Source organism: Gorilla gorilla, chromosome 14 (genome assembly GCF_029281585.2).
Source record: "Gorilla gorilla gorilla isolate KB3781 chromosome 14, NHGRI_mGorGor1-v2.1_pri, whole genome shotgun sequence".
Lineage (NCBI taxonomy): Eukaryota > Metazoa > Chordata > Mammalia > Primates > Hominidae > Gorilla > Gorilla gorilla.
In genome coordinates, this window is record NC_073238.2 from 87,460,474 (window position 1) to 87,483,950 (window position 23,477).

The 23,477-nt window shown below is 36.2% G+C and overlaps 2 protein-coding genes across 6 annotated transcripts in view; one reads left to right on the forward strand and one right to left on the reverse strand.

Moving 5' to 3' along the window:
- Positions 1-24: 24 nt before the first annotated feature.
- On the reverse strand, positions 25-22,911 carry DIS3 (DIS3 homolog, exosome endoribonuclease and 3'-5' exoribonuclease). Of its 3 annotated transcripts, none has more exons than XM_004054594.5 (21): positions 22,556-22,911; positions 22,236-22,303; positions 19,134-19,327; positions 18,374-18,447; positions 16,885-17,052; positions 16,167-16,331; positions 14,907-15,020; positions 14,644-14,781; positions 13,653-13,799; positions 13,119-13,235; positions 12,755-12,856; positions 12,041-12,105; positions 11,864-11,948; positions 9,742-9,869; positions 6,926-7,012; positions 4,423-4,579; positions 2,907-3,121; positions 2,630-2,798; positions 2,347-2,505; positions 1,513-1,635; positions 25-859 (listed from the first exon to the last, which is right to left on the reverse strand). In XM_004054594.5, the coding sequence occupies exons 1-21, from the start codon at positions 22,781-22,783 to the stop codon at positions 776-778; spliced, it is 2,787 nt and encodes a 928-aa protein (XP_004054642.1). In that variant the 5' UTR covers positions 22,784-22,911; the 3' UTR covers positions 25-775. The 3 variants fall into 3 exon arrangements, with proteins under 3 accessions (XP_004054642.1, XP_004054641.1, XP_055216165.1); XM_004054593.5 differs by lacking the exon at positions 22,236-22,303 and adding an exon at positions 21,794-21,951 and having other exon boundaries at positions 22,556-22,909; XM_055360190.1 differs by lacking the exon at positions 22,556-22,911 and adding an exon at positions 21,794-21,951 and having other exon boundaries at positions 22,236-22,298.
- The window catches only part of PIBF1 (progesterone immunomodulatory binding factor 1), a 232,929-nt gene continuing 232,042 nt past the window's right edge, over positions 22,591-23,477 (forward strand). For 2 of the 3 annotated variants that reach the window (XM_031001205.3, XM_055360191.1), the window contains exon 1: positions 22,798-23,297. The gene's annotated coding sequence lies outside the window, so the exon portion shown is untranslated. Of the gene's footprint in view, positions 23,298-23,477 lie in introns of all 3 variants that reach the window. The other variant, XM_004054592.5, reaches the window with a different exon arrangement.

The following is a 23,477-nucleotide window of genomic DNA, read 5'->3' on the forward strand; positions in this document are numbered from 1 at the left end:
GTATATACACTGATATAACTACAATTTAAAAGCCACTAATTATGTTTTTTATTTTGTAAGTAACAAGATATAGACATTTGAATGCCAATGTCTTATTCTGGAGAGACACTGGAGCTGAAGTTCGACAATGATCACACTTATTACCCGGTAATAAAAACACAATCATCTTTCCAGTCAGGTCAAAATATCCTACTTTTTGCCTTTCTACCAATTCCCAAACATTCACAGTTTTTCAAGGACCACTAATAAAATACAGGAAGCTTTTAAAGACAGTAAGAGAACACCTAGTGTAAGTTAGGTGAATTAAAGATGGCAAAGGAGATTACATCCTCAACACTGACAGCTTCCAAGACTTAGAAAAGAGATTGTTCCTTGCTTCTAAAATTGTTCTGTTTCCCTCTGTAGGAAAATGAAAGTTTTTTCTTACAAATATTAAATAATCAAAGTACTTATGCAAAATTAATCTGCTCCTCAATGAGATGAGCACTCCATTTAAATGATCTTTACAGATCCCTGAAGTTGCTGTCCTGTCACTGTATTTAAGTGACGGATATTCAATTGAATTATTCTGCATAAATAATTCTGTTCAACCCAGAAGTAAAGTAGTATGATGGGTCAGATACATTCAACTGTTCAATAAAAATGCAAATGTCTGAAATTATTAAAATGTACTTAAAAGTAACAAACCGTATCACACACTTAGGCTTAGAAGTGTTCTTTCAAGTTTTTTCTTTTAAAAAAGAAACCAGTCTTTGAAGACTTTTGTTGAATATAGCTATTTTCCAAGCTTCATCTTCTTTTTCTTTGGTCCATTAAGGTCCATGTTTGAAGTATCAGTAGGAATGCTTATTCCTGGTATCTAAAGTAATGCAAATGGGGGGAAATAAGGTGATTTAAAGGATAGAATAGATCTCAACCTCATCCTCCCCTTCCCCACTGCCAGTTTCAAATTTAAAAGGATGTAATGGTAGGGAGGGGAAAGGGGGCTAATTAAAGGTTTTATACACAGAAGGTATTTTACAAAGTAGCAGTGGTTCAAAAATGTAAAAGCTAGACATGGTCTCAACAGGTGAGAAGCACGTCATTTAGGAAGTGTTCTTTTTAACTATAAAACAGCCTTCCCAATGGGGAGCCACTGTGGTGATTGACAAAATCAGAGTTGATTTCAAGTGTGTTGGGGAAGGACAAAAGTTAAGAACCAGTATCTTAGGTGAAACACCTACACTTCATCTTCAAAATGCAGAGTTCAAAACTTCTAGATAGAAAAGACTAGGCAGCAGAATGGAAGACCTTTTTATTTTAGCACCAAAGACCTGAACAGAATCTCAGATGTCTAGAATCCCGTGGCCTAAAGAAATCAGTGAGAAAACAGGATTTGCTATGCAAATATTTGGTTTCTACACTACTTACAGGGTTCCCTCTAACATTAAACAGAAATAACTACGTCCCTTCTTTGACAAAATATGTACTGTTTGTTCCATCACAACAAGGAAATTTTAAGTTTGGCCTTACCTGTGGTTCTACCAGGGACATTCGGATTTTCTGATGTTGAAGATTAGATGAGTCTAACATGATTTTCACTTTAACTTTATCAAATACATGGAACACTGTATCTTCTATTTTAAGTGAGGGTATCTAAACAAAACACATTTTATCATTCTTAATTGCTTCCTTACATTTGAGGCTTTGTTCTAATCCTTTACAATTTATCTTACATAGTAGAAGTTTAAATATAAAAATTAGTAAGCATCTATGTGTTCAACATAACAAAGGCCACAAACCTAGTAGTCTCACATAAATATGACCTACTTACGTGCTTACTTTCTCCTTCATTAAGGTAGTTCTAATATATATGTTCATTAAATTCTTGGTGATTAATTAATCACCCCACTAATATATAGGAAATTTTTAGTCTAGTAGAGGAACACAAAGGTACTTTGGCCAGTTTATTGTTCAAATATTCTCTCAGGGCTGTGGTTCTCCTAAGGAGAACAGGGAGTATGTGTGTCAAATAAGAAACACTAGAAGTAAGTTTAAAAAAAAAGTTCCTTCCCTGAGTTATAAAGAGTCATTTATCATTCCATGTAGGGCAAAACTTTACATGGTATAAAACAAAGAAATCAAAGACAACAATTGCATATGAGAAGATATATAGTGGTGAGAAATTGTGAGTAAAACCATAGCTTAGTTGGCAAAATTAAACGTAGATTTTCTGGCATGTATTTGGAGATCAGGATAAATTCTTCAGGGTACAAAAAATAATTTTATGCTTTATAGGTACCATTTATGAACTCTCAAAGAAAAAGTGCCCCCCAGAAAAGAAAACAAACATGAGAAATACCGTACCTCATCATCATAAATAAGCTGTGGATTTGGTTTGTCCTTTTCTTCAAAAAAGACTGTCCCTTCTAAACCATACTTTGGAATTAATACCACAATGGCATTCTTTCTTACAAATAAAATATAGGCTTCTTCACTTACTATTCCTTTGCTTTTGAAAAATAACTGCAAAATAACATACAATTTATTTAAATTGTCTTAAAAATTTTTAAATTAACAAAAAATTGAAATTAAATTAAAAATGAACAAAACTTCATTTTTTCTAGCAGTATCGACAGAAGGCAAATACCTGGGTATGAAAAGCCACTGATGCACGTTGGGCATATTGAGCCATTTTGTGCCGGAAATTTAGATTTTTACATATATCTGCAAGCTTGTGTTTGTCTGTCAACTCTGGATAAGTACAGTCAGCCCCAATAGCCACAGCCAAAAGCCGATGAACAATGACATCTGCGTATCTAGATAGATGGAGAAATAAGAACCATGGTATGTCAGTACTAATATGTGCTTTTAAAATTCAAAATTAACCATTTTCTATCTCCTTTAATTTCATAAGGAAAAAATACCTTCTAATGGGTGAAGTAAAATGTGTGTATATTGGAGACGCTAAGCCATAGTGATGAAAATCATTATCCATTCCAGAACAGAAGTACACAGCTTGCATCATACAGCGAGTGGCTAATATTCTCAACAGAGTGTTTAGATATGGAAAAGTAGGAGATTCGGCCCGATCCAAAGACTCAGCCAAAGACTTCGCTGTATCAGTCTTAATTTCCAAATTCTGTAAACAAAAAGGGGGGAAGAGCACCATATTAAACATTTCTAAGTCAGTACCATTATGTCTTCAAAATATAACTAATCTGACTGAACAAACATCATGTTTTTGTTATTTTCCTTCCCTTCAAAGTAGAAGTAATAGCCAGGAACAAAACTGTACTGGTCACTACAGTTCTGTCAGAACAATGTTCGGATTCATCAAATTTAGCTGCTTTGTTCTACCCTAGGGAGATGAGTCAAATATACATCTCTTCTCTTAGGTCTTTGGAAGAAATAAGATAATGAAGGAAAAAATCCCTATTTACAGATTAAGCCTTGGAGCAGAGGAGTGAGAAGCTGATTCAATTCCTATGAATCTGGAGAAGCTGGGCATGCATGCCGTAAATCAGAAACCAATGCCATCGTGATCGAATAATGCCCTGCAGTCCAACATTACTGCTCCCAGCTCTCTTCTAGATGGGAAGGATAGGGCCTAACCAGGTAATCCAAGGAAAAGCAATGTAGGCCATAGTCACCCAAGGGGTAAGCACCCCTAAATGAAAATCTACTAACAAGAAGTAGTGGGTATACAGGGCTGAAAAAATGTGCCCTTTCTATAGTTTCCTCTTTTCCATGTATGCAATCAATATACTTTTCTTACGAACATGAAATGGAAAGGATTTAACTGAGATGAAGTAAATAAATAAAAAAAAAAAACACATTATTTGTAAAGTCAGGCAGTTGACAGAAACCATGAAGCAACACAGACATATGAAACATGCATAAAGACAAGGAAACATGGAAGAGTTTTATATGACCGGGACGCTGCATAGATCTTAGTCTAAACATCCGGCTTTAGCATAGGGTGCTCTTTAAAAACATTAGGCTGGGTGCGGTGGCTCACACCTGTAATCCCAGCACAGCACTTTGGGAGGCCGAGATAAGATAATTACTTGAGTCCAGGAGTTTGAGACCAGCCTGGGCAACATAGTGAAAATCTACCCCTACCAAAAAAATACAAAAAATTAGCCGCTCATGGTGGTGTGCGCCTGCACTCCCAGCTCCTCAGGAGGCTGAGGCGGGAGGATGGCTTGAGACTGGGTGGGGAGGTGGAGGGTGCAGTGAGCCGAGATCGTGCCACTGCACTCCAGTCTGGGTGACAGTGAGACCCTGTCTCAAAAAAAAAACCAAAAGAAAAAAGAACTATTGGCATATTCTTGTTATTAACAAACAATAAAACCTTTATGGAAATATGAATATAAATTATTTAGAACAACAGGTAGATCAAAACACAAATAGATGATTTTTCAAACTATAGGACCTTACCCTTGACCTGGCTGCCTTAACAAGAATTTCATAATTTGATGGAGGTGGAGCAGGATGTTTTCGAAGCAGAGCATGTTCAGAAAATTCCTCATGAATTTTTTTTGCAACAGAAATATTGGCAAGTAACATAAATTCTTCAACCATGGAATTTGTTTCCCTGCCAATGGAAAAAGCATTAAACAAACAAAAAAGAGAATCCGAGACTTCTATATATCATATTTTTTCACAGGTTACCTTTGTTACCAAGAAGATAATAAGAGCATTTCCTATGTAAACATTCATATGTGTGTGTACATTTGTATTTTAAATAACTTATGATTCTTTCATCTCTCAGTTACTCCACTAACAATCTCTTATTATGCAACTACTGCACGAGTAAATCTTACATGCTAGAGGAGACTTTACAAATTGCACTCAGCCAGTTGCAGTGGCTCACACCTGTAATCCCAGCACTTTGGGAGGCCAAGGCAGGCAAATCATTTGAGCCCAGGAGTTCGAGGACCAGTCTGGCCAACATGACAAAACCCCGACTCTACTAAAAATATAAAAAAATTAGCCAGGTCTGGTGGCACACTCCTGTAGTCCCAGCTACCTGAGAGGCTGAGGCATGAGAATCACTTGAACCCGGGAGGTGGAGGTTGCAGTGAGCCAAGATCGCATCACTGCACTCCAGGCTGGGTGACAGAGCAAGACTCTGTGTCAAAAAAGAACAACAAAATTGCACTCAAAAACAGAAGCTTTACTACTCTATTTATATATGAAATGAAAACAAGCATTTTTACTTGATTTTACTAGGTCCAAAAATATTTTTATTTAATTGTAAATCAATAAAGTTTACAAGAACTAAAAGCTATTTAGATCATACAAATTTTGGCTTAAAAACCAAAATTTTTAACAACAAATTACTCAAATGAAGAGACCATATTTATAATAGCTAATTTGGATACTTCAATGGGTCAGTCATTGTGCTATAAGTACATCCTGCCCTCAACACACACACCCACACATTCTGTTTTACAGATGAGAAAATTGAGGATATATTCATTATTCTCTTGCTCAAGGTGAGTTACTAGCAGTATGAGAATTTGAGTCCACACAATCTGACTTCAAAACTCTTAACCAATCTGATACTGCTGTGATTCTCTATATAGTTATTCACATACATTTTTTGGTTAGTTTAGTAAATGATCCACCTTCTGTTGATACAGTGCTTTCTGTCTTGCAAGTCAATGAACACATATTATTAACCTTCCATTCAAGTTTCATCTTGTAACTTCTTGACAATATTTCTAAAGTATATTCATTTTAAAAATATTAGAAAGACCTCCAGTCATATGGGGACATCTCAGAAATGTGTTCTTTCTTCTTGGTAAGAAGAAATGGCTGATGTTTTACTTTGGCAAAGCTAGTGTCAACCTGTTGCTCATAAAAGCTCTTAGTACTGAGCTCATTATTAGCATTAATATTAAACATACTTACACAGAAGTTCTACTATAAGGGATTGTTAGATATTATAATAGCACGAAAGCACATATTTATTTTAAGTAAAAAATTTGAGTATATTCCCATTTTTAACCCTTGGTCATCTATTAGAAAAGTGCATATGCATGTTGAATTCCAAAATTACCTTAATGTAAATAAGAGGCAGGGAAAGAGGCCTAAACCCTGATTTAACAAAAAAATTCTTGTTTCCTACATCTTAACTAAATCAATAAACAACAATAGCTAATATCACCCTCACAGCACCCTATGAGGTAGGTGCCATTATCAATCATAGGCAATTTACAGACAAATAAATTGAGGCATGGAGAAGTCAAAAAACTACTTTAGTGGGAAATATAATAGTAATAACAGCAGAGGGATCCAAACCTAGGGAGTCTGGCTTCATAACCCATGATCTTCACCATTATTCTACCCTACTATCTATTATTCTATCCTACCCCCATCTTTCTGGCACCAGGGATGGGTTTCATGGAAAACAACTCTTCTATGCGACGAGGGGAGGGAGGGATGGTTTCATCAGGCATTAGATTCTCATAAGAAGTGCGCAACTTAGATCCCTCCTACGCACAGTTCACAATAGGACTGGCGCTCCAATGAGAATCTAATGCTGCCACTGATCTGACAGAAGGCAGAGCTCAGGTAGTAAAGCTCACAGCCCAGGGGCTGGGAACCCCTGCACTACAGTATATTCTACTTTAGAAATTAATTGGGGTAATTTTTTTTATCTTACTATAACTATTACTAGTCAAGTTCTAACACATCACACATCAAAGCAAACCAATTCAAATTGAAAGTTCTCCTATTATGTGACTAAATGCAGTTTTATAGAAGAAAAACTGAGCTTAAATTTACTTTTCTGTCCTTTGCAAGCCAAATAAAGTAGAAATCATGACCCTAATCATTATTTTGCATATAAATGTTTTCATTATTTGTACTTAAAGTAGACGTGACAATTAAAATAAAAAAATCTTATCTAATGCCCATCAAAAAAATTACAAACCTAAGTTCCTTGGTCTGCAGATCTATAGGATCGTGAGTTTCACTGTCCATGTGGAATCGAACTTCAGGAGAGGAAAGAGTCAAAGCCCTTCATAAAAATTAAAGAGAAAAATTATAGTCAAGCAAGCCAATAAAAGACAAAATTATAGAAATTATTCTTTTAAAAAAGACAATGACTACAGCAAGTGTGTAACAGTTGCTCTTCTGAAGGCTTTATGACCATCTGCTGTTTCATGTTCTATTTTCATAAACAGCTCAGTAGAGCTTTCATGAACAGCTCAGTAGATTTAAAATGCATTTAACAAGAGAGGACGATAGCAACACAAGGAAATCTGAGTCCCTGTGCTTCTGAGGGTTATATCTTCTGTACCCAAACGATGAGTTTTTATTGAGCTACACAGGTTTTTAATCACTTTTACAAATAAAGAAGGGGACTGACTATATTTAATTTACTACAGAAAACAGTTATTGGGGCAGGGGACAATAAAGAGGGGCAAAAGGGGAAGCTGCTGTGGGTAGCTTAGTAACACCAGAAGATCCACAGTTCAAAAGTATCTTCCACAAAGACTGAGCCAACAGAGAAGCAACTGATAACCTAGTATCACTAATAGGTTACAAGTAGTGATGGCTATTAATATTTGATTGCTAAGTGTCAGATAAACAATCCATGCTCAGGACTTTACACACATAGTTCATTTAATGAGCTGGCAAGTTCTCCTTTGGAAAGTAAATTCCCACAAGGCAAGGCAAGTCTAATGTTTCTTATACCTTGACACAACTTTCATGAGGTCAGCTCCAAATCAACCTAAAACTAAAAATTTTAATGAGACTGGGCAACCTTGAACATTCATGGAGAAGGAAAAGAAGGGGAAGAGAAAAATTAAAATAAGATGGAGCAAGTTAAAAGAAACACTAAGTCTAAGTCCTTGTCTTCTTCAACTCCTCACCTTTATTAAAAGAACTATAGTAGGAACACATACTAAAAAGAGAATCTCAAAAATATTCCTTTCTTGCCTTGTAGTGTGCACTTAAAACAGGGCTCTGCTTCAGGTCTGATATGTATTTATTAATGGATTTTGACATAAAAAGCAAGGTATACTTATCACATTTTGATCATTTTTCCTCACAGAACACCTAAAATGTTATGTCTACCCATGAGTATTAATACTTTAGAAGGCAAAAGACGGTTTTTTTTTTTCTGATTGCTTTTTCAATTCTCCCTAAGACTAAAATGATTCAATGATGTTTTCCCAGTAGGCAACCATCTACTTACCAAATTAAAAATACAGACTGCTAAAATTAAAAAATATCCTCAGTTTTAAAAAGCTATGTTACAAATGCGAATTCTTACTTTAAAACTATTAAAATAAATACAGCTTCAATTTGCATTTTATTTACATTGCTTAAAAAAAAAAACTTTGCGGTGTTTTGTGTCACACAAAAAAATTCAATTATCTTCTTCTTATATCCAAGTGACAAGCTTGAGCAAAAGTTTTGCTCAAGTTTAATAGCGTCCACTGGGTTTTAGCATGCCCAAATGATCCTTTCTGTTTCAAGTTTCATATTTAAGATCACATAAAAAATTCCCTGAAAACTGAGGTGTTAGTAGACATAGGTACATAACTACCTCAAACACTGTCCAACAGAACGTTCTGCAGTGATGGAAATGTTCTATGTGTGCCCTGTCCAATGTGATAGTCATTAGTCACATGTGGCTATTGAGCACTTGAAATATGGCTAGTAAGGCTAAGGAACTAAGTTGTTAATTTTATTAATTTTAATGAATTTAAATAGGCGCATCTTATGAAACGACACAAATGTACAATCCGCACTCACCACACCTTTAGTAACTGCTTGTGATCCTATCCTAGAGGGGCTTGGGAACTCTGAGACCAACATCTGGAAGGTTCATGTACTTGGTTTCCTCTGATAGTCAACAACGTCTTTTAAGAGTCAAATTTCTCTTAACTGGTTTCCTTCAACATGCCTGAGTTAATACTCTATACCTTAGGCCTTTTGTAGTTAGGCAAAAGCCATGACATAACAGCTAAAAGACTCAGATCTGTTACTAGTCAGATCTTTGGGAAGACTCCTTTTATGCAACTTTTAATTGCCTAAAAAATGAGGAGGCTGAATTAAATAATCTCCAAAATTTAAAGTGCAAGGAGGACCTAATCTACGTTTATTTAAACCTCTGAAACCTAATGTCCAATCTGGAAACTCATTTCTAATTAAAATTAGAAACAATTTCTAGAAATCTTAGGGTGTTCTTGCCTTCCTGGAATTTCTTCAAGATCTTTAACTCAAACACAATTTTTTAACACAACAAATTACAAAGATGGAACTCCTGAACAAACATCAGTCCAGAATCAAGTTGCTAACATTTAAAAGGAAGCTAGAGGCTGGGCATGGTGGCTCACACCTGTAATCCCAACACTTTGGGAGGCCGAGGCGGCTCGATCACCTGAGGTCAGGAGTTCAAGACCAGCCTGGCCAACAAGGTGAAACTCCATATCTACTAAAAATACAAAAATTAGCTGGGCGTGGTGGTGGGCACCTGTAATCCCAGCTACTCGAACGACAGGAGAATTGTTCGAATTCGGGAGGCAGAGGTTACAGTCAGCCGAGATTGTGCCATTGCACTCCAGCGTGGGTGACAGAGTAAAACTCCGTTTCAAATACATACATACATACATAAATGGAAGCTAGAAGAAACAGGAGTCTCTATTCACCCTTTTAAATAATTCATCATTGCCTATGATCAAACAATGTAAAGAGTATAAAAATTATCTTAATACTATGAAAAACAAAATATACCCTTTTTCAATCCTTCTTTTCTTCAGAATTTTGGCTAGTTTATTCAGTCCACGGAGACTAGTGGTAATATCATCATTCATGTTTGCTGAATCAATTCTCAACTGAGCTTCAGCATATGTCAGAGATGCCTAAAAAAGAAAATGTATGTTATATAATTCTTATAAATGATAGAAAAATGGTTTTCAATATGTCCTCCTACTTTCACTACATAAAATCCATGATTTCAGAAAACCTAAAATCAGTAACAAAATAGAAATTCTTAGCTATGATATTATACTTCACATCTATGATTTCTGGTTCATTAATTCTTATCTGAGGCATTATACAACATAAACAAACATATTTTAAAAGGTAAAATGGCAATGCTGTTAGCAAATAAACTTTAAACTTTACTTGTATATTCCAATTACTGTATAAATACCCAGATAATGCTAAAATAAAACACAAAGGTAGGTTAGATCGATTCCTTCTCTGATAACAAATATGAAATCCTTTCCAGATGATCATTATTCCCCTGCAAATAATTAAGACTGCAGGAGTCGAGACACCATGTTTTGCAGGAAATCCAATAAATACCCAAAATTCAGCATGTAAAAACCAGACAAATGATAGTAGAAAAGAGTTAAAGTAATCCCCAATGACAAATAACCAAAATATACAAATAACTACTTCTGTTCCTATTTCTCTGAGAAATCCACCATTTTTTTTCTTTTTTTTTTTTTTTTTTTTGTTTGTCTAAGGAGTAGCTTCACAAGTGAAAATAAGAAAGAGCATAACAGAGTTAGATAACGCAGGTCAAGTCGGATTCCTGGGAGAGCCAACTCATCTACTAAAGGCTAAGAGTTTCCCCTCTGAAAAAGGTTTTATGTTATATGTTCACTAGGTTTGTTTTCATATAATTTTGTTATACTGACCAAGTCTTAAAGAATTAAAAGTCATTCTTATTTTAAAGTACAAACTGTGATGGCTTAAATAATTCACACATCATTATTTACCAGTCTAACACTGTTTTCTTTGCAACCACTGGTTAGCAGAACAGCAAGAAGGATGCCAAAGGGCCAGAAAAAACAGGTTAAGCTTGGAAAACAGATCATTAGAAGATAAGGGGTTTGGCAAATCTTGAAGAAAGATGTAGGGCAAAATAAGAGAGAACATAAGGGATTTTTGGGAGAAGTACAAAAAAACAGGAAAAGGACAAGAAAGATAACCTGGCTCCATTATGAATAAACATGATCTCAGGCTAGTTCTACTGAAATCCAATGGTGACTTAAACATTTCTGTGAGAAAATGTGAAGAAAGAAGTGGTGTACCTGCTGACTTTTAAAACACTAACCATTTATAAGTAGGAACAGCTTCAATTACTAGGGTTCTTGAGTTAGGGCACAAAACCACTAGTTGGTCTTTTCAACTATATATTCTTTCTAAGTTTCTGAATACAGGACAACTGCAACATGAACTAATTTCTGAATCACATCAAAAATTATCTGCTTATAACTGGAAAAAAAAACCCTCAAAATTTTGCTATAACAATGCCCCCATTCTATCCTGAGGGCACAGACCTAGCCCTTGTTTTTCTGCCTAGAAAGACTCTTCCCCTCCCACCCAAACTGAAATACATTTGTCTGTATCCACTTTACATGTTCAAAAGAGCATCTAGCTTGATTGAAAAATTCTCAAGAAGTGGGCAGGAATCTCAAATTTAGGTGATGGCAGTAGGGCTGGGGCTGGTTACTTTGGCTTGGTACTAGCTGGGTCAAGAAAGCTGGCAATAAGACTCTGGTGGCCTGTTCTGCATTCTTCTCTGAGAGTAGGTAGCAAAAGGGCAAAATGAGTTTTAGTGTAAATTTAAGTGCATCTGTACATGTGTAAGCACGTGCCCGCAGCTGTGGACTTTTTTAGACTATGTTTATATCTCAGGTATTTATATGTACATGTTTTTTCTATTTTAGGTTAAGTAAATACACATATAAATAATTATACATAACATCTCTTTTCAAATATATAAATATTTTTATATATGTGTATATATACGTATACGTGAATCTTTAAAAAATTTATTTAGCTTTTTTCAAAAAAGTACCAAAAAGTTTAAAAATTAGAGATTAATAGCCATGAAACAAACCTTTGAATTAATAACACTTTTGGTAAACTTCGTTTTTAAGATTTCAGCATTGTGATTCATTTCCCAAATACATGAAAATGCCAGCCTGTGAAGGAAAATACAGAGTATTTGTTAATGGGAATCAGGTTAAAGTAGTAAATACAATGTCTTCAAGGAAAAAAAACCATGCAGAAATACCTGTCCACGTCACATTTTAAGGAACACAAGTTAGAGCTAAGCAACTCTGGAACCATGTCAATCCTCTGCAAAAGATAAAAATAGAACCACAGATTACTTAGCCATAACCATACATTTATTTGAGGTTCTATTCTCAAATAACATTAATTAAACAAGGAAAGAAAAGAGTGTTCTTTTCTGGTTTTTGTAAATAGGAGAATTGAGAAAAGGTCAAATAAAAGGTTTGTTTTTATAAAAGCACTTATACAAAATTGTTAAAGAAGGAAAGCTATGAAGTAAAACTGGACTTCATGCCAATTAATCTAAGTTTAAGCCCTCTACACTAACGACCTAGCTGTCCTCTGAAAGTTTTAAATCTCTGGTCTGTATAAGTTTATACTTGATACCTGACACACTCTATGACTGGACCTTTCTCCAATGCTTAATATAAACTACAAGGTGTTTTTAAAATACTAAAAAAAGAAAAGAGAAACTAAATTTTTATGGAAAAAAGTATACAGAAGAACTCTGACAATAAATCACTAATAGACTAAGTTTAACCTTCCCCTTGACTTTCACAATACTTGTTATTTGAACCACTCGATAACAAAAATTTGCAATATATTTAGTGATTTAAAGCCACGTTATTCCATGTATTTTTCTTAGCTAATTCATGGCCGTTTAAGAATCCTTAAGTGTCCGTGACTGTTAAATTTTTAAATTCAATACATTTACCTTTTCACAAAGATACACAGTTGTTCCTCTTCTGGCTGATTCTTGATCCAAGGCATTTCCTGGCCTAATAAAATGGCTCACATCAGCAATATGAACACCAACCTTAAAAAGATAAAAATAAAAGGATGTCAATATGCTTGACTGGGTAAATGTACCTAATGGAGTTTTAATAAGATAAAGTTTAGCTAAATTTAAAAAAGACTCAGTCACCTCTACCATTTCAACTTCTGACATATGGCCAATAGCGTGCAGCTACAATTATACTTCACAAGAGTAATTAACAAGCAAATTCTATTCTAGTTCAAAAGAAAATGAACTCAGAACAGAACTATATTTAGGTAAGAACACTATTACATATGAATACCTCCAAATTTCCATTTTCGAGTTCTCGACAATGTAGAGCATCGTCTATATCAGTACATCCTGGTGGGTCTACACTACAAATACACAGATGCCTCAGGTCTTCTCGGTTTTTCATGTCCTAGAAGACATGAAATGATAAACAAATAAATTATTTCCAAAGCACAACTACAACATATTAACAGCTCTTGTGAAATCAGTAATATGTATACAAAAACAATTTAGGTGTATTTTCTTGATGACAACCACATTTCTTTTTCTCGCACTGGAGCAGAGAGACACCACGTATGATTTGTAACTAATGGTTTCCTTCCCTTTGAAACATTTAACATATGAAAGTGTCTGCTACATAGAAAAACCTACCCTTCAATGAAGAAGCAAATGACTTCTTCTGTAATTCCTAAGAATGCTATACCCAACAAAATTCAGGAAAAGAGGGCCCGTGGTGTCTACATATTTAAAAACACATATAGAAATTAAACAAAACTAGGCAGGATATAATAATTTATAAAGTCACTACAAATTACTTTCAACTTACCTTTTCGGTAATGCTCCAGGGCATCTTTGGCAGAAAACTAAGAACAGCCTGTGAAAAAGGCTGATGGGGAACATCGTGTTCAAGTAACAAAACTTCTGTTTCAGTCTCTTTCTCTCCAACATCACCTAAATTTCTCACAAAGTGTCCCTGAAACCAAGAGGCATTATTAGAAACGCCTATTTTATAGCAAATTTACATCTTATCATATTAAATTCTTCAGCATTTACATATCTTCTCAGTATTCCTAAATATTCCCATAACGACTTCTGAAAAATGACCCTTTAGTAAATTAGACAAGACTTCTCAACTGATTTATGATGGAAACTTTGTAAGGGTCCAGCTCTTACATTCTAAAGCATCTATTTCTTATTAATGTTCAAGTTTAAAATGTGCTTCCAATATAATCTTTTCAAAATTTGTTGATTAGAATCTACATAGAACTCACTTTTCATAGTCACGATCAATAAAACTTATAGGTTTAAAAACTTACATAAAAGAGGCCAGGCACAGTGGCTCATGCCTGTAATCTCAGCATTTTGGGAGGCTGAGGTGGGTGGATCACTTGAGGCCAGTTCAAGACCAGCCTGGCCAACACAGCGAAACCCTATCTCTACTAAAAATTAGCTGGGCGTGGTAGTGCACGCCTGTAGTCCCAGCTAATCGGGAGGCTGAGACACAAAAATCGCTTGAACCTGGGAGGCTGAGGGTGCAGTGGGCCGAAATCACAAAACTGCACTCCAGCCGGGGCAACAGGGTGAGACTCTCTCTCAAAAAGAAGAAATTTACATAAAAGTAACCAAATGATTTACACTGGAATTTCATAAAATTAATTTTCAAAGTAGACATGCTACTTACCAGGTCACTTTGTGAAATATCTCTAAATTTCAGTACAAATTCTACATAAAAGTAGATTGTTTTTATTAAAAGCAGAAATACTATTCACAAAATTTTAATTAAACATCCCCACATAAAATTAATACTTTAAGCTTACATTTGGATATCTGGAATTTCTGGGCCAACCATCAATAGCAACAATAATTCTCCGTCCTTCTAATGTGGAAGCCTGTCTGGTTTCTATGCGAATTCGAGGGATTCTCTTATCAGCAGGTGTAAAGAGATGTCTTCTTGACTAGCAAAAATTAGGAATAAAGATTTTACACAAAAAAAAATCTGAGGATGGAGGCAAAAGAAAGGCTGTAAGTTCTATTAAATGTTTATCATTTTTTTATTACACAGTAAATGCTCTTTACTCACCTCCTTAATGTCAGACTTGGAAAGCATGCCACAATATGGTCTCCAATTCCTTTTTATTATTCCTACAACTCTACCTGTAGGCTTCAACATTTTCTCGCTTACAGCAGTCTTAAGCTGAGATATAAAAATTAAAATGTTCAGTTATATTCCTCTAAGTATTATCAGGCAATTTCCTTTCAAAATCAAAATACATACATGGATACTAATCCATTCAGGCAGTAAATTATGACATAAGACTACAGAATGTTGATGTTTCAAAATTTTAGACAAGAACATGCCAAACCAAACCACAGACATTCTCTCTTGATAATAAAGTACTACAAAACAATCAAAAAGCAAAAACAAATAAATAAATATAACTGAATACGTATGTTAGAACTCAACACTTTTCAGGATTAACATGAGGATTTACTGACTAAAATACACACACAGGTCTGGGAATTAGATTAGGGTTTTAGTACTAGTTTGTACAAATTAGCTATGTGGTATGGTGACTAGTTCCCTTTGGACCTTTATTTATTAATTCTAAAGGTTCTTCCTTATAAAAAATAAAAACCCAAATAAAGAGGGTCTGCTACTAGAAATAACAAAAGTTCCTATGGTATTTCACCTCTTAACACTATCCAAAGGCCTGGACTCTCCATGGATAATTTTATAGTGAGACTCCAGAGCAATGAATATAAATGATGGAAAAAGAAGAATAAAAAACTGTTACATGCATTCCAACTATTTATAATATTGTAATTATAAAATACAGAAATAGGCCATATCAAGTAGACTTAGCTCATATCATAAGAAATAACTGAAAGTATTCTCTTCATAATCAATATGGTATCAGATAAGTTGCCCAAATATAATGGCCCAGAAGTACGTCTATTATGTTAAGGGAATTTTACCTAAAGCATTTTCTAAAACATTTCCTAAAACATTACTTAAAGCATTTCAGAAAATGTTAAATACGTATTTACTTAAATCTCACTAAGTCTAATAATATACTTGAATGTCACAGATTTTCAGTTTCATACTTGTATTAACTTATACTAACAGTCTGTTTGCATTTAAACCCATTTATTTGAGCAAATTAAGACAATAAAAGAAAACTACATAGAAGAGAAAAAAACCATGTGTATGACATGCGTTAAATATACAGAACTATGATTTTATGCAATAAATCTGAAAGCAATGAAACTTGTTTTCCAAAGCTGACATAATAATACAAAGCTACACAGACAAAAAAAAAAATCCTGCTTAGATTCATACCATTCGTTCTCTCTCTTCTTCTTTCTCCACATCTTCTTCATTTTGACCTTCATCATGTAAAACCACAGAAGATGGTGCTACCCACTGACTCTTGGGGAGAAGCTCCACAGCCACAATATCTTCGTGAATAGCTCTGTTTAAATGTTTAAGTCCCTGTAAGATTATCTGTTTAAAACAACAGAGGGCACATGCCCAAATTATTTTTAATGGCAGCATAATAAAGGGAAGATCATCTAACAAGTATTCACATACACTCTGAATATCTCTATGGAATCTCTATTTCTCCTTTATAGATTTTCTTTCTCTATTGTGTCCCTAATTCCACAACCTTAATTTCTCAATACCAGGTAGAAAAATGTAAGTCAGAAAACACAGGCTGTGTTCATGGCTCCATCATAACTTACATTGGTAACAAGAGACTTTGGAAAAATTATTTATGCTCTCTAAATCTCAAGTCCTGATTGGTCAAATAAGAGTACACTACCTAGTTTTTATAGGTTGGGTTGAATATTAAATGAAATGCCATGCGCAAAGATTTAAAAAACTACCTGACAAATTGTGAGCACTGCAAAAAAAAAAAAAAAAGAAAAAAGTTACTATTTGCTTTAAAGTATGTGAAGCCTCATATGTTACGCAAATAGTATTTACCATTAAGTGTTCATAATATATAAAATATCATCTTTATTTTAGTGTATAAGGAATTTATTTATATACTTGCCTCTTTATTTTCTTCATTGTCGCCATGAATCCATACTGTAGCTTCCAAGTAATTTTCCCTGCTGGCTCTAAATGTTCCTTGAAGGTATGTACCAGATTTTATGCCTTGCTGTAGCTTACTTAAGGGAAGATGCTCTGAAAATATTATTTTTCCACTTTCTATTTCATTCTATGAAAGAAGCAAACCAAAAGATGCCGCTAATAAGTCTTCTGTTCACTCAATACACAACTATTATTAATATCAGAGAATTTTTGAAATCTACATTATGATATACACAACTCTGAATAGGAGAGAAGATAGCAGTGTTTCTTATAGGCCAGTGCTAACAAAAACAGCTTTCTATGATGAAGGAAGTATTCATTTTGCGATCTCTAACATGGTAGCCACTAGACACAAGTTTCTCTTGGGCACTTGAAAGACAGTACCACCAAGAAACTGAATTTTTAATACATATTAAATTTAAATAGTCATATATAACTAAGTGGCTACATATTAGGGCAATACTAAATCTGTATTTCAAAAATCAAACCCAACTTTTATCTTCTCATTTCCTTTTGGTTTCATAAAGTATCATAAAGGTAAGAAGGGATGACAGAAATGTAAAGACTGGATTTATGTATAATGTCCTATCACTTAAAACCTATTTCTATAACAAGGGCTACCATTTATATTTACCATACCTATGTGCCAGGCACTAGGATGAAAATTGTATTAATGCTACAGTTATCATCTTATTTGATCCTTATAACAACACTATGAAGTTATTATTGCTAAACATTATATATTTATATATAAGAAAATGAAGGCTCAGAATTTAATTATTCCCTTAGCACTCCTTCTCACATCAGCTATTGTAATGACTCCTTTACTCACCTCTCTGCCTCTAATCTTTCCTGGATAAAATGCTTAATGTTACACACTGACATGAGAGTGGTCTTACAAACAAATACCATTTCCAACCATTCTCTCCTGCTCCACCAATCCACATTCATATACCATTACTTTTTCTTAGCCTGACATATAAGGAAGGGATCTCAGAATCCTTTCCTCTTCATAGCAGCCCTTCAGGGAGATCTTCATAAATCAATTGAAAAATTACTAACCTACAGAATAAGTTCTCGGTCTTTACTATCTGGACACTCCCCTCCCTCTTCTTTCCTGTCTGCAGCGTCTGCCACTTCATTTGTCAGCAGCTACTCTTTATTCACAAATCAGCCATGGACTCTGTTCATTTTTTCCTCAACCAAACAGTGCTACCAGGTACCAGGCCCTACTCAGGTTAATGGGAATATATCTATTTTAGAAAGTTAACTCCTTTAGGAATGGCATTTCAATAAGCCTATGACATCCACTCCTGTTTATAACACAACTATTCCAAATCCAGCTTACCCACCGACATTCCAATTTTTAAATTTGGTAACTATATGCCTAATATTCCAAAGTGGCTATTTTAATATTTTTACTTTTCAAAAACAAAACAAAAACATACCCCTTCTTCAGACAAACAAGCAAGACGATCTATGAGTTCGGGGTTAGCAGTTAGGCTCTTTACATATTCTTCACCTGAAAAAATAAGTTTATGTTGTTTTTGATGTGTTTTTTCCTTAGATGTGAAAAAAATGGATAGTCTTGTTTGTGACAGTATACACGTCATTCTTTCATTCATTGAGACACACTGAGAGTCTCACTCTGTGTCTCAGGCTGGAGTGCAGCGGCGCAATTACACATCACTACAGCCTAGAATCCCTGGGCTCAAGCTACCTTCCTGCCTTAGCCTCCCAAGTAGCTGGGACTATAGTTACATACTACCATGCACGGCTTTTTTTTTTTTTCCTGTAGAGCTATAGTCTCCCTATGTTGCCCAGGCTGGTCCTGAACTCCTGGTCTCAAGCAAGCCTCTTGCCCTGACCTCCCAAAGTGCTGGGATTACAGCACCTGGCCTCAATTTATTTAAAAAAGAAAACCCAAAAATGATGTGATCATACCTAAGCAGAAGCAGGGGTTCCAGTATATTTATGATATTTCATTGCTAAACCAGTTGCAAATAGTGAGGGGAAAATTAACAGCCACTGGGCACAACATATTTAGGTTAAAAACTATGTGAAATTTAAAAATACAAAAATATCACATGAAGTTATATAGGACTACGAAAATACTAAATAGTAAAGTGAACATCTGACTATAGGCCTGATGATTATTTTTACACGCATTTGCAAACATGCACTAAGTACTTCTACATTTAGACTTACAAGTGAAAGCTGGTATTCCTTCTTCTATGGCTTTCTCTTTGTTTTTCCTGTCATTTGTTATGAAGATAACTTGCAGCTGGTTGTCTGCTGACATTTTTTTCAAATGTTCATTGTACCATTTTGCTGCTACTCGAATCGCTCTATCATTCCTGTCATTAGCATTTTCTCCCTGTTCTTGTTCTACATAGGTTTCTCTAAATGGAAAGGAAAGAAAAAACGAAATAAAAGGAAATCAGTAGAAACAAGGATATGTGAAAACTCCTAGTACATAAATGTTTAACCACTAAACTAGAAAAAGTCAATGGTATATCTTTTCTCTTGAATGTATTCAGATGTACACCTCAGAGAAGAAATCAAGATTCTTATAATTAAGTTTTTAAGAAACAATTTGCTTGGAAAAGAAGAAAATTATGTTATTAAGGGGACAAGAAAAAGGCTAATACAATTTTATTTCCTAAAAAGAAAAATTCAAGATCAGAATTTATACTTTAAGTTGAGACACTAAATAATAGTTTGTTGAGACAAATTATAATACAATTTCACAGGTCTGATAATCAGATTTCATTCAAACTGTAGGTTAATAGCAATTCCTAAAAGCTACAAATAGTATAATTAGATCATTTATAATCAGAATTCTACAGTCATTAATAAATAATGCATATAAATTATCCATGGTAAACACTAATAGCTGAAGCTATGTAGAGACTGAAAAGTCAGGTATATTAATAGATATTACGTATTTCTTCTATCTAAACTCCCAAGTATGTCAACACATTCATCTATTTCTTTAAATCTGTTCATCAAAGCCAGGTTTAAGTACAACAGCAAAGTTCACTACAATAGCTTCCAGTACTTAATGGTAATAGATTCAATTTAATAATTTGATTTACATTAATAGTTTTAGAATTATTTTATTCCTCATCGTTGAATGCACTTGCTAATGCTTTTTTTTTTTTTTTTTTTGAAACAGAGTCTTGCTCTGTAGCTCAGGCTGGAGTGCAGTGGCATGATCTCAGCTTACTGCAACCTCTACCTCCGGGTTCAAGTGATCCTCCCAACTCAGCCTCGCAAGTAGCTGGGACTAGAGGCATGTACCACCACAACCAGCTAATTTTCGTATTTTTAAGAGACAGGGATTTTCCAGGTTGGCTAAGCTGGTCTGGAACTCCTGGCCTCAAGTGATCTGCCCACCTCAACCTCCCAAAGTGCCAGGATTACAGACATAAGCCACTACGCCCAGCTGCTAATGTTTTAAGCTTATCAGTGAAAGACACAGTCATAAATTTTTGAATTGGTTTTAAACTTGGGTCTTTCTGCACTGAAAAACAAGTGATGTTGCTATTTCTGGATTTCAAGGAGGTACTAACAATAAGAAGCCTACAAGGGCTTTACTGGTATTCTTTACAAGAACATTGAAGTTTGAGATATAAGAATCAAGAAAGTTGAGATATTAAGGTTTTTAAAAATGTGCATAATCTGATGGAATTTCATTACCAGAAGTCTACACTCTAATCCAATGGTTCTCAATTGAGTGAATTCGCCCCTCAGGGCATTTTGCATCACTACAACTGAGTGGTGGTGATGGTGGTGGTGGGGGTAAGGGGTGGTGATCCTGCCAAAGAGGCTAGGAACACTGTTAAACATCCTACAGTGTATAAAACAGCCTTCCCACCACAAAAAAATTATTCAGTTCAAAATATCTATAATGCCAAGATTGAGAAGCCCTGATCTAATCCAACAAAAGTACCATACTCATCATAGATTATTTATGTAATATAACGTAATAGGCAATATCATATTTTTTGAGACCATACACTGAGTTCAAAGGTCTTGAATCTAAAAGCACAACAAAGAATTACATTCCTGGCCAGGCGCGGTAGCTCATGCCTGTAATCCCACCACTTTGAGAGGCTGAGGCGGGTGGATCACGAGGTCAGGAATTCGAGACCAGCCTGACCAACATGGTGAAACCCTGTCTCTACTAAAAACACAAAAATTAGCCAGGCATAGTGGTGCGTGACTGTAATCCCAGCTACTCAGGAGGCTGAGGCAGGAGAATCGCTTGAACTTGGGAGGCGGAGGTTACAGTGAACCGAGATCACACCACTGCACTCCAGCCTGGGCAACAGAGTGAGACTCCATCTCAAAAAAAAAAAAAAAAAAAAAAAAAGAATTCTATTCCTTAACCTAATCTTGCTCAATCTAATCAGTTGCAAAGTATTAAACTTTTAAAAAGACCATTAAGAATAAATCTACTTTCTATTTTTAAACAAAATAGAAACTTCACAAACTCATACATTACCCTCTGTTAGTTGTTCACATAATATGGTATTCCAGGAACTTAAGCAAATCTCATCTTCCAAGATTCTATGGTCCAACTCATGCTAAAACCAATTCAAAATGAAAACATTTTGGAAATAAAAGTACCTACTGTAGTCTAGGAGTCAGCAGACCTTGGTTTTAGGCTTGAGCCCATCAATGCCTGTGTGACCTTAGAGAGATCCACTTAGCATTATCTTCTGCACAGCCATGTAAGAATCAAATAAGGTATGAAATCTATCACTTATCTTCTGACAATGTCATAAATTACTCACAGGAACCCTCTCCCGAATTTAGCTAATCCTGTGGTTTTCTGATATTTAACGTAATATTCCTCCTACCTATGGTGCTCATTAGTGAAAGTATAGAAATGCTTCTCTTGGTTATTAGCCACATCTCGGATGCGTTTATATACGGGGGCACTGCGATTTCTCACTTCTTGAAGAACTGTTTGTAGCACAATTACATTCCTGATGGCAGGGTCCTCAAGAACATCAATCTTAAAGAAAGATAAAGTTAATTTTTCCTATATTCATTTGTAAATAGCTCTGTCAAATATAAAATCCTGTTTTATGTTGGGCATAAATACTTTGTGTTTTAAAAACACTGAATAAGTTAAGCCAAGAAGCTATTTGGCTATAGAAAACGAGACAATAGTCACTAAACCCTTCAGATCTATTAAAAAAGCACACTTAAACAGACCAATCACAAGACTTCGTAGAATTAAGGGTATTAATAAAGAAATACGTTGGCCCACATAGTTTTTTGTTCCTAGGCACTTACAAGCTGCCTGGGAGTCGCAGGCTGGAGGCCACAGAAGCCCAGGTCCCCGGCCTCCAGGCACTTACAATCTAAGGCAGAAGAGACACCAGGAGTTAGAAAAATAACGTGTCTAAACTACGACTCCAAGAACTAAATTTTTTAAAGCACAAGGAAAAGAACCTCGGCCTGGGGAACAGGAAGCTTCGGTCCCGAAGGGGTTTCCCTTTCGCTAGGTATGTGACACTGCCAAAGACCCGCCTCCCTGGGCCTCAGTTTCCCTATCTGTCATACCCCCTTGTCCCCGTGGGGCCGCGCTGTCCGCGGTTCGCTCGCCCACGCACCTGGTGCAGTAACACATTAGTGTCGGGCAGCAAGTAGTGCGGTTGCGGGCAGAGGCTGCTCGCCGGGTCCTGGGGCTGCGGCTCCAGGGCCGGCCCCTCGTGCGCCCCGCCACACGCTGCGCACCCGGGCGCACCGCAGCCGATGTCGTCTCGCAGGTAGTGCTCGCGCACGATCTTCATCACGCCGCCCGCCCGGGTCTTTTTTAAGAACGTCTTGGACTTGAGCATCTTGCCTCGCTGCGCAGAATCCTAACCCCAGCAGTGCTCTTCCAGCAAAAGGCGTCACTCTAGAACGATTATGCCTCACCCCGGCGGTTCTTCCCTTTCCATTCCCGGATATTAGCAACACTTCTCGCGGGAAAATGCCGAGACAAACATTGGTTGGCGCTCTGACGGCCGCGGGGATTGGGCGAGAGTGAGGAGGGGCGGCAAAGCAAGGAGAGGAGCCATTTCCGCCCGTGGCCTAGGCGGGGCTGGACGCCACCTCCCAGCGTGTGTTGCTTTCCGCTCCTCGGAACATCCGGGAGAGTTGACTTCCGGCGGCTTGTGGGAGTGCTGCCTCTGTCCTCCTTGCGGGTGCGGAGATGGTTGTCTTGGTTACGGGTCCTAACGGTCCCCTGCCTTGAAATCCCTTGTTGAGGGCCTGCAACCTTGTGCTTCCGACTGGAGACGCCTTTGGTCCCTCGGTGTCTGCACTGGCGGCTGGTCCAGCCTTCAGTGTGGAGTAATTGACGCTTTCGAGGTAACTTGCGACTATCATCGCTTTCTTTCCCGCGTGGGGCAAGGAATCCCCCGAGCTGCCAAGTTTGGGACTTAATTTTCACGCCGAGTGTATAGGCAGTCCCCGTCTCGGGCCCTTTGTAATCGAGGAGAGAATTTGTCTTTGAATTCACTTTTTCTTACCTATTTCCCTTCAAAAAGA